The sequence below is a fragment of the Zingiber officinale genome, chromosome 4B (genome assembly GCF_018446385.1).
Source record: "Zingiber officinale cultivar Zhangliang chromosome 4B, Zo_v1.1, whole genome shotgun sequence".
In the NCBI taxonomy this organism is placed as follows: Eukaryota; Viridiplantae; Streptophyta; class Magnoliopsida; order Zingiberales; family Zingiberaceae; genus Zingiber; species Zingiber officinale.
In genome coordinates this window covers 85,243,472-85,258,470 of record NC_055993.1, presented here as the reverse complement: position 1 = coordinate 85,258,470, position 14,999 = coordinate 85,243,472, and the positions used below count along the sequence as shown (strand labels likewise).

The window sequence follows — 14,999 nt, the reverse complement described above, 5'->3', positions numbered from 1 at the left end:
CTCTTGCCGCACATTGATTTTTATACTCCAAATTAAAACTTCATACGAAAGATAATCGACAAAGATAAAGAGCGCCCTTTTTGGGATGAATGCTCTTTTTTATTTTTAATTAAAAGGACATCTTCAAATACAATATTTGACATTATCATCACATGCATTAAATATAGCGCCAGATTGATTTTTAACTGGTTCAATAATACTTATATGGTAACCGTTATGATTTTATACAATTATTATAATACATATTTATTTTATTAATAATATTTACACAACTATGAATTATAGTTGTTATAATATTATAATAATTATAATTTTATAATTGTTACTATGTAAATTTATTTTGTTCAATAATATTTATATCGTAACAGCTATGAAATAATAATCATCACAATATAAATTTGTCTTTATCATCAACTGATTGGTGAGACGGGATGACAAAAATTAATAATACGAGTAGAGTTATTAATTTAGGTTGGATTCATCAGATTGACTCATCTCGTTAAATAATTTAAATAGATTGAATTAAAATTTTATCAATTTAATTAAAGATGGGTCTAAATGGACTAACCTACCTAGCTCGTGATGAGCTTGTGTTAAGGGTCGAGGTAAGAAATAAATTTGAAGTTCATATGCAAAATTATTTTTTATACTTTTTTAAAATTAATATACTTAAAATTGGACAAAATATACTTGCTTCTCTCGTGCAAAATCAGATGAACGTGCCTCCTACTCAAAGGCTTACTGACCTAGCAAACGGCTCTAGTACCATGCGACTAGCCCACAAGCTACACCCTTCTTTCTATCCCATATCCACTATTACTTACTTTAACTATGAAGTATATTATAAATTTTTTACACTGAAAAACATTAGAATCACTAACTATATAATCTTAGAAAATAACAATTGATGATCCAAGCATAATTGTTTGTGTTTGACATTAGCAATACAAATTATAATGACAATAGTAAAATGGAATTCTATGTATAATTCTAACTTAAATTTTTTTAATAATATATATATATATATATTATTTTTATTTATTTTTTTGACGATTCCGTGAGTTGACCTATATAACTAGTAACCTACTTGAGTTGGGTTGGACCGACTTGAAGATTTTTCAATCCACCAAGTTAATGGTTTAGTCCATTCCGTCCCATCAAATAACCAACCCATTATATATCAACCTATTTCATCATGGATCAACCCGTTTAACCACTCTAAATGTATGATAAGTATACGATAGGGTAACTATGTTATTTTATATAGTAGGGAAACTATGTTATTTTATATAGGAGGTTGATGGAACATCTTACTATTTTATTAAAAATCTTCCTCCTTTACTAACTAACTTTGGTGAAGCCTAAAATGAATTTACGTTAATATCATTTTTTTCTATTCACACTAAATTTTTTTTTAAGATTTATTAGTAATTTCACAAGTAAAACAATAAGTGATCTAGAGTTCGAGACTCAGCTGCGACGTATTATTATGAATTTTTCTTATCATTAATTTTCTCTGGTTGTTTTATATAAAAAAAATATAGTTCTCTTTAGTCTCACATCAAAGAAGCTTTTATAAATACTTTAAGCCGACAATGTTAAAAAGTATACTTTTCTTAATTTTTTTACTAAGATAAGTATAATCTTACTATTTTATTAAAGATTTCTCCCCTTTACTATCTAACTTTGATGAAGTCTATCCTTTTTTCTATTCACACTAAAATGAATTTACGTTAATATCATTTTTTTTATATTCACACTAAAAATAATTTTAAGATTTATTAGTAATTTCACAAGTGAAACAATTAGTGATCTAGAGTTCGAGACTCAGTTGTGACCTATTATTTTAAATTTTTCTCATCATTAATTTTCTCTGATTGTTTTATATAAAAAAAATATAGTTTCCTTTAGTCCCACATATTAGAATTGACAACACTATGATTAAAGAAATTTTAAAAGTTAGATATTTTACCCTAATGACTTTATCTTTAGTATTTTAATGTTAAAATGATTTAATTAATATAATTTCATTATAAAAGAATTTTAATGTATTATATTACACACGCGACTGTGCACGAATCACTAGTCTTAATTAAAAAATAGGGGCAATTCTCATTTTCCCCAAATAATTAAACTTACTCCAAATGGATAAATTCATACGTAAGGTTTTAACAACATCACTCTTATCTCAAACATAAAATAATCTCATAGCCTTAAAAAAGTATAATGTCATACAATTTCTTAATTATATAAAGATAATGATAATAACTCATTAGGTTGTCTTTAATTTATCCCTTTTCGTATAATATAATCTAGACGGATATTTTATCGGAAAAAAAAAATCTAGACGGACAATGTAATCATCATAGCTACATTTTAACTGGTAGATTTTAAAAATATGATAACTTGGAGGGTCAGAAATGTAATTTTCTGTCATTAATTAATTAATTAAATCGTCTGTTTCGATCAGCCGCCGGTGTTTCCGTATCTATCGATCCCTGCGACCAAGCCCTTTCGGTCTCCGTCGTGTTCCTCTTCGATCTCAAGGGAAAAGGGGAAGAGCGGAAAGAAAGCGACATGGGAGAGCGAGCGACACGGGGAAGGAGATGCTCCGCCGGCCTCTGCGCTTTCGCGCTCGCCCTCGCGGTGGTGTCTCTCCTCCTCGCGCGGCCCGCCTGCGCGCTGCGGTTCGAGCTCGAATCGGGCCACACCAAGTGCGTCTCCGAAGACATCAAGCTCCATTCCATGGCAGTTGGCAAGTACTCCGTCGTTAACCCCTACGAATCCACCCCTCTCCCCGAGTCCCACAAAATTACCGTCAGGGTAACGGCCCTCTTGACTTCAATTGATCTCTTGTTCTGGATCGGCTTGCTCTGAGGACCTTCGGTGTGTTTAATCGATCGATCTGTTGATTGCTTGTGCTGATAGGTCACTTCGCCTTACGGCAATAGCATCCACTATCAGGATCAGGTGGAATCGGGCAATTTTGCCTTCACCGCGAACGAGGAAGGCGACTACTTGTCGTGCTTGTGGGCGCCGTATCACAAGCCGGCTGTTACCATGGCGGTGGAGTTCGAGTGGCGGACAGGCCTCGCCGCCAAGGACTGGACCAACGTTGCCAAGAAGGGGCAGATCGAAGTAATTTACTATTTTTCTCGAACCTTGATTTTCTTTGAAGATTGTTTCATAGCACGACAAAATTTTGGACAGAAAAGACCTTTGCTATCTTAAATTGATGTAGGTCTCTTTTGAAAATTCTGTTCCGTACTGTTGTCAACTAATGGATGATGAACCAAGCTTTTAATACAAGCATCTGGATGCTTCATGCATTTAGATCACAACATAGTATGCTTGCTGTATCTGAAAATATAATCCAAGTGATTATATAACAGTAAACAATCTGTAGTTAGCATGTACCACATGATATAAAATGAAATGTTAATAAGTCCTATGTTTGTTACACTCACTGACAAAACAAAACATGTAGCACTCATGCTAAAGCTTCATATTTGATTTGTGTTAATCTTCTTTGAGATGCATATTCATTTTTGAATTTTGCTATCATCATAATTCTGTCCCTTTGTTTTGTAGAAACAAGTGAATGTAGACCTTCCTGATTAAGACAACTCGCTAGATGCTAAAATTTCTGTAGTTCAGTCATTGAATTGTTGATCAAATAATCCTTCCATTCTTCGTTTGCACACAGTACCATTTTAGCCAAGAGATCTCTTTGCTTAACATTTGCATGATACATGCATTATATAAAATCTACTGCATTAGTCATATTCTTTGTGTCTAGTTTGTTGTTAAAGACATTAAGTTAGGTTGAACAGGTGTCACTCTAGTAAACTAATTAAACGGAAGTAATATGGCTGTATAAGCTCGTGCAGTGTGGCAAAGGTTTTTTTAGGTTGGAGACAATATTCTTTTCTACTTTTGTGTATCTGTACAAGTACATCTTAAATAAAGAAAAAGAAATCCTCTGTAAACGTTGCTATATAAGAGTTCATGTTGAATATGATAGTTTTTTATAATGAAAAAAGATGATTGTGCCCATTGAATATAATCTTACATACAACTCTCTTCATTCTTAATCTGATGACAATTTCATTTATTATTTTCCAGTCCAAGGGATATGGGTTCATTTGGTTGGTGCCTTTTAAATCCCATGACATGGAAATTGGTGGAAATGTTGAAAGCCTTGTTTTGTTTTGATACATCTTTTCAACGGGATTTGATGTTGTGTTGAGTCATGTCATTTAATGTAAAACTATTTATTTTTTAAAAATATTTTTATTGATGTAGAATTAGTTATACATTTAAAAATCAATTCCTATAATTGAAGAAGTTACTACTTTTGTTTTTTTTTAAAGATTGATTTGTTTGGCAAATGAGTTGGGCCTGATCCTTTTTTATAATCATGAGTCTTTTGGATATTGTCTTTGTAATTTGCATTTTGGATTGTCTTGTATTATAAGTTCTATTTAACATCATCAGTCCTAACTATATTCTCCAAGTGATGGAATTTATGTGCGGGAAACAAATAGCCCATGACAGTGATGGTGGGGTTGCTTATAATCTCATATCCATAGATTTATACTTCATTTTTTAAAATAACGTTTCTAATTATTTGTCAAGAAATTATTACTTTATTAATAATTATTAGAGAAGTAGTTGCAATTTTTTAATTAACTTTACACTGTTCTAATGCCCACATCAATAAATAAGCTTTAGAAGGTAGCTTTGTTATGTGAAACTAGATAATTTCGGTGTGACTTGCATCATCACTTCATTAATCGGACTAATTCAGTTGCTAAACAGGAAATTTGCTAGGAACTTAATCATGAGCAAATCAGTCATGACACCTTCAGATTCCTTTGATCCAGGCATAGGGATTCTTCTATTGATATGTCTGCATATTTTGCTGTAGACAATTCATGAATGATTTGTTTTGTTCTATTAGCAGCTAGTTTTAGTTTTCATGGGGGCTGATTCATGTGGGGTACATTGCCTGTAAATCTACATTCTTACTACCTTTTAACTAAGGAACTGCAATCTACTGTGTCTATTATTTGTTTGGATAAACTTTTTGCTTGAATTATTTGTCAGTCAGGCCTAGAAATTAATTCCCCCATTTTGTACACAAACAATGATAATGTGAAGTGAGTTATTACTAACCAATTAAAGTTAAATAAAGTTCATAAAACGTTCCTGCTGATGCAAGTGATTGTTCTTTTTTTTTTTGTTGGAGGGAGTTAATTCATGCTATTCATTATTATTATTATTATTATTATTTTTGGTTTTTGCAGGGCATGGAACTGGAATTGAAGAAACTGGAAGATACTGTGAAGTCCATCCACGATGAAATGTTTTATCTTCGAGAAAGGTACAAATTTATTCTGAGTTAAGGCGGGTCACGACCTATTTTCACTATATATAGATTTTTGATATGCTGCCGGAATCGCCGTCCATGCACGACTCAGTGAGTCGGGGCGCTCCGAATTTCATCCGGGCATCCCGATTTGTCAATGAGTCGTGGATGCCGTCGCAAATGGGGCGGCGTGCAGCATAACACCTCTCGACGTTGTGAATGACTTGCTACATTTTACTGTGAATGACTTGCTACATTTTACTGCTACCTACCTTTTCGATAATATATCTGAATTGACTTAACTAGTTTCCCCATGACAAGAATTATGACTCTCAAAACATGCGGTTGTTGATCAGGGAGGAGCAAATGCAAGACATGAACAGATCTACCAACTCAAGGATGGCTTGGCTAAGCTTCCTTTCACTTGCTGTGTGTGCTTCGGTTGCGGGCTTGCAGTTATGGCATTTGAAGACATTTTTTGAGAGAAAGAAACTGCTGTAATGACTGATCCTACTGCAGAAGTTTAGTCCCAATTTCTGACATTTATTTATACTCATATTTGTATTCATGATGATTAAAAAATGCAGCTCCGAGAACTTAATTCAAAGTCCCTTATTTAAGGTAGGTAAACAGTGAGTAGTTGATATCTTATGGAGGTCATTTCATGTTCAATTTTAGACATACGTTTTGGAGTTCATGCTGTTACTTTCAAGGATATTTGCGAATGTTTTTCTTTTTATATGCGTGATCTTTGATTGAAGTCTGAAATGGTACAACTTGTGCTTGCCGTAACGTTCTACCTTTGTCTGAATCACAATCCATTCCTTTCTCCAACATTACGCTTCGAATCAGTTCCAGTACTTGTTCGAACTCTTCGATCCAGCGTTCGCTCCTTGCTGGAGAGAGGAGGGCATGGAAGCGAACGGGTCGGAGATCGTGTTCTTCGACGTGGAGACGACGGTGCCGAGCCGCTCTGGCGAAAGGTTCGCGCTGCTGGAATTTGGGGCCATTCTCGTCTGCCCGCGACGGCTGGTGGAGGTCGGGTGCTACTCCACCCTCATCCGCCCCGCGGACCTCGCCGCCATTTCCTCCGTTTCCATCCGCTGCAACGGCATCGGCCCCGACGTCGTCTCCACCGCCCCGACCTTCCACGACGTCGCTGACCGCGTTTTTGACGTGCTCAACGGTGAAATTTTGATCCCTTGATTTGTTTCGTGGGTTTTCATTTTGACGGGGTTGTTGATGTGCAGGACGAGTTTGGGCAGGGCACAATATTATTAGGTTTGATTGCCCTCGGATAAGAGAGGCGTTTGAGGAGATCGGGCTGGCGGCTCCTGAGCCCAAGGGCATAATTGATACATTGCCTTTGCTTACTCAAAAATTCGGCAGACGAGCTGGGGACATGAAAGTATTGTTGTTGATTTCACACAATGCCCATCTTTTATCTCCTTCAACTCTAATTTCTTTGGCTCTGTCCATCAACTTTTAGTCCTTATGAATCGGTAATACTATGTCAGTTACCTCCGATTGCTCTTGAAATGAACTGAACCACGTTCTCACGCAGATGGCTAGTTTGGCAACTTACTTTGGGCTCGGACAACAGAAACACAGGTAACTATTGTACCTCTTTTTTCTCTGTGGCAAGAGTGTGCCGCTATAATTCTACCACTGATTACTTTCTGTTTCAATCATATGATTTTTAATTGTGCAGACATCTGTCCTAGATTGCTCCATTATATGTTGTTGTAAAAATCCTACAGACTAGATCGAAGATAGCTACTTATATTCTGTATTGAAATTGACAATATGTATCCTTCTGTTGGTAGCTAAAGATGCCCCCAATTGCTTCTTCAATGGGAACAATTCATGCTTAAAATGAAAAGCATAAACATGATTAATTGTATCAATAACTATTATGATTCTCATTGTGCTAGAACTTCTTGAGCCTTGACTATGATTGAATACTAATTTGTTTAGCATCCTTAAGCTCAAGCTTGGAGAAAACAAAATTGATAGGACTCCAGTTCAATACATGAAATGGTTTCTCTAACAACACGCTAAACTTGATGTTTAGTTTACCTTTTTAAAGTAATAAAAAACTCAGCAGAAAAGAAAATACAGGAATACATGGATAGAGTCTAGTGCACATCTTTACCCCTTTCGTATTTTTGCATTTTGAGTACAAAATGGGATCATTCCTAGCTCTTTGACTAATATCAGCAATATACTGTAACGTAATTTTTCATTTGTTTTTTTAATCAATTCTCTGTTTGGCCAGGAGCCTAGATGATGTTCGAATGAACCTTGAAGTTCTCAAGTGTTGTGCTGCAGTTCTGTTCTTGGTAAGCACATGCCTTTATGTCACTGTGTAATTGCTGTAAAAGGAAATAACTTCTCCGGTTGCTTTGCCATCTTTTGAATTTTTACAATTTATTCATATTGAGAAAGTTGCGATTGAAGGTTCATAGATTTGTGATCTATTTTAGATTTATATATGATTCTTCTTCCATAAACTTTTCATCTTTGTCTACGTATACTCACCTAGTCTCCTGTTTATCTATCTAGGTCACTATTGTAACTGATGGGACCTAACCTTAAGTTCATTATATCCGTGTGTTCTTTCACACACTGAATAATCTAAACCATTTACACACTAAACTTGTTATTTTAATTCTGAGATTATCCTAATTAGTCAAATATCTCCATCCTATTTGAGCAGATAAAATGCGATTAACTGTTGACATTCCCTTTTTTGCTTTGTTGCTAATTATCTGATAAAATGGTTATATCAGCCAAGGCATGCGAGCTGTATTTCAGCATGAATTGTGAATTATGACCTACACTGTTCTGAAAGATGAGGAGTAATTTAAATTTTTGAGGCATCAAACAATTTTGCACTAAAAATTTATTGTTATTATATTTTTTTTGGGAAAATTAAACACTACTCTTACTATATGCATAACATCGAGCTAATGAATTAATTGTCCATTTCATTTTTCCCCCTTATCTAATAACTTATAATGGAGTTGTTTGTATGAATTTCTGAATCACTTAATCACGCTTGTGAATAATAACCTGAAACATGTGGAGTCATCAACCCCTCAGACTAATCATGTATAATTTTTTGTTTACTTCTATACTAATGTTAATTAGGATGTTAATGCTTTTCGGTATTTTCATCTCTATATCTAAAAGTATCCTTTTCTCAGGAGGTGAGTCTCCCAGATGTTTTTTCTCTTGATAATTTGGTGCCCAACGGTATTACATCAAGAACAGCGGCCTACTGGAATGCTTCTCGTTCTCAGCAAAATCTGTACTCACCTTCTGACGAATTCAATGATCAGCAAATAAACAGACATATTTTGAATACCAGTGATCAAGCTGGACCTAGTACTCCTGTATCTGAGGATCTTTCCAACATGGCGGTGAAAATGAACATAGACTTGTTACAGTCTGACACACAGTTGGCCCAAATAACATCTGATTGTGACATTATTTCTACCTCAGTTCCTACTGAAAATTCCCATGGGTATGCTGGATTTTTGGAGGTTGATCAAGTGTTACCAAACAAGATCAGAGCACCTACAATCCAAAGTTCTCGAAAGATTGTTCTACTTTACAGAGATTGTCCCTTGCAGCTTTTTTGTACGGGGATGATGATTCATTTTGGTGTCAACTCAAGATTCATAGACTATGCCGGCCGCCCAAAGCTAAGTATTGTGGTGGGTGCTCCAGAGAACTTATGCAAGGTTTTGGATATCTGCGACCAAGTTGCTCAAGTAGCATCTCAGAATTCTGATAGCAACTCTGAATGGCGACCTGTGCTAAAGAGGCTTGGCCACTCAAATACCTTCACTATTCGTCTGCAGTAAGTTTCTTGCAATTCATTATCTACATCTTTATCCTTAACACCTCTTACATAAATTGCTGAAAAGATTTTCACCGAGTGCTTTCATATTCGACACCTTAATGAAACATGGATTATAATTATCAAAGGACGTATATAATCGGTCCGAGAGCTACACTTGACTTGTTCTTTCCTTTTTTACTCTTCTTAAAACCAGAAGAATTTAAAATATTCTACTTTCTGCAAACTTTATCACATAACTGAGAAGTCTCGTGCCAGAACAGGAGAATTAAAGAACTATGTAGTATCTACTGATAAGAAAATTCCAGTAGGGCCTTGTTCTTCTGCTTGTATCCATAAGCTTCTCTCGAATGTATTTCGTAGTTTAAATTTTATAACCTGTTAGCAGCTATGCACATTGTGCTTAGAACCTAGTATTTAACTGATACACTTGTTATTGTTTACCTTATCTGCAGCATCCCTACTGTGGCTAATCGTGATGGGGCCATATACTCCACTGAGATGTACCACAAAGATCCTTCTGGGAATATGCAGAAGCTTGTTTTCAGCAGATTAGATGCCTCTGAGCTTGAAACAATATTTGTGCCAGGAACTACAGTTGATGCTTATTTCAATACAGACATCTATGATTTCCAACAGAATGCAGGCATCAAATTGGTAGCCAGGAGATTGGTTGTGGTCTCCAAATAGGAAAAAAAAAAATAGAGTAAGGTTTCATCAGTAATATGTAGTGCAAATTATGGTGGTTGAATGGCAGCAACCACATTGTGGTAGGGGGTGATGTAACTTAATCTATCTTTCATTGACATTTATCCATGATAATTGATCTTGCTAAATGCAAAAATATTATAATCTTTTATTTACACCTTTGTGCATCGGTGAGTCTAGTTGTGGTGATGAGGTTGAGATGCAGATCAAATGGGGAAGAGTACCCACCATATGTGCCACCATGCCATCAATGCCCTGGAGCTTCAAGCTATATCAGCAGATCTCTGCTAATCATCAAATTGAAACAACAATCCCAAAAAATTCTTTTGTTTGTTTATATTCCATTCTACACTGTAATTCAAGTTCCAGAGGATGTACTCAGAAGCATAACTGATGCAGTATGACTCGTAATTCTCTTGCAAAATTTACGGATCAACTGATTGTTTCAGAATCTAATATTGCTGCAGGTTCTGAGGAGATTACTGGAGATGATGAAGCATGAAGTGGATGTTGGATTGATCTCAGACTATGCCAACTTCAGAAGAGGGAAATTGATGAAACTTGGAGCTGCTGCAACAACTAATGAGGTGATCAGAAGCTCCTCATTAAATTCAAGGAAAAGAACTTTTGTTGATGATTTGTCTCCGTATTTTTTTTTTCAATTTTTCATCTGATGAAAACTCTATTGTCTCCATGAGTCAATATTCCAAACTTACAAGTGTCTTCCGTCCTAAAGCATTGCATTGGTTTGCCATGTTTATTGCAGCTCAAGAAGGTTCATGGATGATTAAGCTGCTGTTCCATGCGCTGGCGTCGATCTCGGACACGCGCCGTCGCTCCAAGACGATGTCGGACACATGGCGTGCGCCACCGCTCCATCGCATGCACTTTGTCCTCCTTAAATTTTGACTCATCTCTGCTCGATGAGAAGGAAACTCGACACGGTCGGTTAGCTGCTCGACGATATGCATCCTCGAACCTCGTCGCTGCTTTTTTTGCTGCTGTTGCTCCTTGTGGCGGTGGAAATTCCTGCGCCGGCCGTGGCGACGGCGTCAAAAGTGACAACCGAGGATGAGACGGAGCAGGGAATTAGCGATGGGGAAAAGGACGAGTCGTGGACCGAGTGGGCCAAGGAAAAGATCACCGGAGGACTTGGTCTCAGTAAACACCACCACGAAGGCCATGAGGAGGAGAGAGACACTTCGAAGAAAGCCGAAGAGGCCGCGGAGAAGGCTCGGGAGGCAGCCAGAGAGACGGCCTACGGTGAGAACATGTTCATCACGCGCGCGTGCTCCATCTTCCTCTATCATGTTCTCGGTGCTGACCTACTGTAGGAATATGTAGAGAAGGCAAAGCAAGCTGGAGAAGCAGCTAAGAAGACTTCAGACGTGATTAAAGAAGGCGTCTCGGGTTGGTAGTGTGTTAAATTCACGAGCAGAAAGTTTTTTAGATTAATGCTGCTCGCGCAATCTTGCAGAAGCTGGAAGTCGCACAGCAGAGAAGGTTGCAAAATTCAGGGAGGCCGCCAAGGAAACTTCTGAGGAGCTTGCAGGCAAGGTGAAAGAGAAGGCGTCGACTGCGAAGGAAACCGCGGAAGAGCTCGCAGGTAAGGAAAAAGAGAAGGCCAAAGAGGCCACAGAGAGTGCGGCTGAGAAGGCAAAAGAGACAACGGAGGCCGCCGGGGGTAAGGCCAAGGATAAAGCCGGGAGGGCGAAGGAATCAACCGAAGAGACCACCGAGGCTGCCAGAAAGAAAGCCCGAGAGAAGGCGGAGCCGGCGAAGGAAGCGATGGAGTTGGCTAAGGAAAAGTTGACGTCGGTGAAGGAGAACGTCGCCGGTGGATCAGGCCCACGGCGAGAGGAGGAGCTGTGACGGTGACCTCTCTCGTGTATAATATATTTGGTTCAACGTAATACAAGAAGAGTACGGATGCCCATACTACGTTAATGCCATTCTAATGAGAAATATAAAACTTTTAACGAGGGTCTATCTGGTTTGTAATTCGACAGTATCATAATATATTTGTGATGAGAGCTGCTTCCCCCGGGTCAACGCACACCCACTCCACCTCCCCTCTCTCTCCCTGCCAAAAGCCCTCCTTTTTATTTTTTTAATTTCATTTAATTCTCATTTAGTTTTAATTTTTTAATTAATTTTATTTAAAAATAACTCTCCTACAATTATATTTTTAATTTTATTTTTTTTATTAATTTAATTTATTATTTTTTATCAATACTTTATTTTTCAATTTTATATAAATTTTATATAAATTTTATTTTTTTAATTAATTTAATTAATTATTTTTTATCAATACTTTATTTTTCAATTTTATATAAATTTTATTTAGTTTTTATTTTTTAATTAATTTAATTTATTATTTTTTTCATCATACTTATATTTTTTCAATTGATTTTTTTTAATTTTATTTTTTTATTAATTTTTTTAATCAATTTTTTATCAATTTTATTTTTTTCAATAATTTTTTTATATGTTTATAATCTTTTATTTATTTTTAGTTTATATTTAAAATTAAAAAAAATATTATCAATTAATAGTGAACACATTCATAACTTAGGAACAAATATATTTTTTCCAAATAAAGAGTACATGTAATAATATAAAAAAAACATATAAAAATAGAAATCTTAATCAATATTGTCTCTAAATTCTGCTCCCGATGCATTTGGTGGTGGTGCACCTATTATTTCGTATCACAAATGAGTGCGTGTCCTGTAACAAGTGACTCATCCTTTAGCTTCATACGATGAATGTTGCCACCACTAAGTTGGAATGAGTGGTACAGGATAATGAGGATATAAGAAAACTTGTACGAAGTGATTGCCAATATGAGCAATAGTTATTTCTCGACGCTCTTGGTTTGGAACTGGAGGAGTTCTTAATGACAAGTGAGTAAAACAACTCCCAATATTCTCACCAAATATATGAAGTAAAACAACGGTCGTGTCTGGGACACGGCCTCTCCATCCTTCTTCTCGGGATTCTTTACACGGCCGTGTCTGGGACACGGCCTATACCTTTTTCTCCTCGGGATATCCCACACGGCCGTGTCTGGATGACACGGCCCTAACACTTTCCCTTCTCTGCAACCTTTACCTGGCCGTGTATAGCACACGGTCTGGCTCTGTTTTGCACCTAACCTGAAAACAAAATCAAAAGAATGCATCAAACTAAAAGAAATTAAAATACAAATCAAAACTAACTAAAAGAACCCTTGGGTTGCCTCCCAAGAAGCGCTTGTTTAAGGTCTTTAGCTCGACCAAACTTGATCATTCACTTCTTTTCCTCGCCCTTGGAGGACAGATATACTTTTCGTTTTTGTTGGGAGATCTTCTCCCAACATCTTCCACCACATTGTCTCCTTCGTTTGATGGCCTTCCATGAGGATGGAAATTCCATTCCTCAAGTTTATAAATGTTTGTCCTGCTACAAGCATTTAAAAGAGACGAGACATGGTTAGAGATATTAGATAGATCATATTCCAACCTTTCCTTACCAATTACCAAAGAAAGCTTATGATTTTTGACATCAATTATAGCTCCAGCTGTAACAAGGAAAGGTCTTCCTAATATGATAAGAATCCTGTGGTCCTCTTCCATGTCCAACACGACAAAATCTGTGGGAATAACATTCTCATCCACCTCTACTGGCACATCTTCTATAATACCCAAAGGGTACCTGCAAGAATGATCGGCAAGTTGAAGTGCCATAGTAGTAAGTTTAATGTTTTTGAGACATAATTTATTACAAATTGAATAGGGAATGAGGCTAACACTTGCCCCCAAATCACAAAAAGCTTTTTCAAAAAATTCTTTTCCTATGTTGCAAGGAATATAAAAGCTCCCTGGGTCCTTTAGTTTTGGGGAAGTGTTCTTCTCCAAAATAGCACTACATTCCTCACTAAGCGCAATTGTCTCAACCTCTCTCCTTCTTCTCTTGTTTGACATGAGATCCTTCAGGAATTTGGCAAATCTAGGCATTTGAAGAATAGCATCAATAAGAGGTACCTCTACTTAACTTTTTCTAAAAACTTGCCAAATTCTTCATCTTTCTTGAGCATTGTAAGTCTCTGAGGAAAAGGGACAGCTTTGCTCTGATGGTTCAGTGGAAGAGTCTCTTCAACCTCAATGGTACTCTCCTCATTAGCTTGAATCTGATTTGGTATAAGAGGAGAGAGCTTTTCTTCTTTTTGTATCCCTTTTGAAGCGGTCACTTGGGAGTCTCCCAAGATCCGTCCGCTCCTAAGCTCAATTCTATTGCAATGCTCCATAGGATTCACATCAGGTTTTCCTGGAAGTTGTCCTGGTGCTCTGGATGATGAGGAAGCTAGTTGGGCAATTTGACTATCCTGGATCTTTTGATGCTTATCAGAATTATCCATTCTCTGAATGAGCTTTGCTAAATCTTGCTTCATTTCATTCTGACTTGAGATAATTTCTTCAAGCATCTTTTCAATATTTGACTTTGGTAAGCCTTGAGAAGATAGATGTTGAAAATTTTGTTGTCCAGCTTGAAAATTTGGTCTTACCCCATAGATGGTCCTTGATCTTGATTATTTCTGTAAGAAAAATTGGGATGACTCTTCCATCCAGGGTTATAAGTATTTGAGTATGGGTTATTCTGCCTTTGATTGTAACTCACGATTGCATCACATTGTTCTAGTTGATTGATTTGTGCAGTGATAGCTCCCAATGGACATGAGTCATTTGAGTGCTCTGAACTCCCACATACTTCACAAGATGTACTAATAGCATTGACCATATTAGCACTAGTCCCCATATTTTCAAATTTTTTATAAGAGCGTCCAATTTTGCAGACAAAAGAATGACTGCATCTACATCAAACTTCCCTGATGCTTTAATTGTTGGGTTTACAGAAGAATAACCACCACTTCTTTCATTTGCCCATTGATGATGATTTTGTGCTACACTGTCAATAATTTCTTCAGCTTCATCTAAACTTTTATTCATAAGTGCCCCTCCAGCAGCTGAATCAAGGGACACTTTGGTATGATAATTGATACCATTGTAAAAA

General features: G+C 36.7%; 3 protein-coding genes across 4 annotated transcripts; all 3 read left to right on the top strand.

Annotated features, from left to right (window-relative positions):
• The first annotated feature begins 2,472 nt into the window (after window positions 1-2,472).
• On the top strand, window positions 2,473-6,068 carry LOC121975381 (transmembrane emp24 domain-containing protein p24delta9-like). Its single transcript, XM_042526996.1, has 4 exons — window positions 2,473-2,823; window positions 2,929-3,138; window positions 5,310-5,386; window positions 5,728-6,068. The coding sequence occupies exons 1-4, from the start codon at window positions 2,578-2,580 to the stop codon at window positions 5,870-5,872; spliced, it is 678 nt and encodes a 225-aa protein (XP_042382930.1). The 5' UTR covers window positions 2,473-2,577; the 3' UTR covers window positions 5,873-6,068.
• Window positions 6,069-6,215: 147 nt separating this feature from the next.
• Window positions 6,216-10,102, top strand: LOC121975379 (protein NEN1-like). 2 transcript variants are annotated; one of them, XM_042526993.1, is made up of 6 exons: window positions 6,216-6,557; window positions 6,622-6,779; window positions 6,936-6,982; window positions 7,650-7,713; window positions 8,581-9,239; window positions 9,695-10,102. In XM_042526993.1, the coding sequence occupies exons 1-6, from the start codon at window positions 6,284-6,286 to the stop codon at window positions 9,927-9,929; spliced, it is 1,437 nt and encodes a 478-aa protein (XP_042382927.1). In that variant the 5' UTR covers window positions 6,216-6,283; the 3' UTR covers window positions 9,930-10,102. The 2 variants fall into 2 exon arrangements, with proteins under 2 accessions (XP_042382927.1, XP_042382928.1); XM_042526994.1 differs by having other exon boundaries at window positions 7,650-7,714; window positions 8,675-9,239.
• Window positions 10,103-10,247: 145 nt separating this feature from the next.
• LOC121975380 (late embryogenesis abundant protein, group 3-like) lies at window positions 10,248-11,980 on the top strand. Its single transcript, XM_042526995.1, has 4 exons — window positions 10,248-10,534; window positions 10,714-11,210; window positions 11,292-11,357; window positions 11,425-11,980. The coding sequence occupies exons 2-4, from the start codon at window positions 10,913-10,915 to the stop codon at window positions 11,817-11,819; spliced, it is 759 nt and encodes a 252-aa protein (XP_042382929.1). The 5' UTR covers window positions 10,248-10,534; window positions 10,714-10,912; the 3' UTR covers window positions 11,820-11,980.
• Window positions 11,981-14,999: the final 3,019 nt, after the last annotated feature.

Coding starts and splice junctions, on each gene's coding strand:
- LOC121975381 (XM_042526996.1), top strand. CDS start 2,578: ATGGGAGAGCGAGCGACACGGGGAAGGAGATGCTCCGCCGGCCTCTGC. Junction 2,824..2,928: donor CCCACAAAATTACCGTCAGG/GTAACGGCCCTC, acceptor TTGTGCTGATAG/GTCACTTCGCCTTACGGCAA. Junction 3,139..5,309: donor CCAAGAAGGGGCAGATCGAA/GTAATTTACTAT, acceptor TGGTTTTTGCAG/GGCATGGAACTGGAATTGAA.
- LOC121975379 (XM_042526993.1), top strand. CDS start 6,284: ATGGAAGCGAACGGGTCGGAGATCGTGTTCTTCGACGTGGAGACGACG. Junction 6,558..6,621: donor CGTTTTTGACGTGCTCAACG/GTGAAATTTTGA, acceptor GTTGATGTGCAG/GACGAGTTTGGGCAGGGCAC. Junction 7,714..8,580: donor GTGCTGCAGTTCTGTTCTTG/GTAAGCACATGC, acceptor TCCTTTTCTCAG/GAGGTGAGTCTCCCAGATGT.
- LOC121975380 (XM_042526995.1), top strand. CDS start 10,913: ATGCATCCTCGAACCTCGTCGCTGCTTTTTTTGCTGCTGTTGCTCCTT. Junction 11,211..11,291: donor AGCCAGAGAGACGGCCTACG/GTGAGAACATGT, acceptor AGGAATATGTAG/AGAAGGCAAAGCAAGCTGGA. Junction 11,358..11,424: donor GATTAAAGAAGGCGTCTCGG/GTTGGTAGTGTG, acceptor GCAATCTTGCAG/AAGCTGGAAGTCGCACAGCA.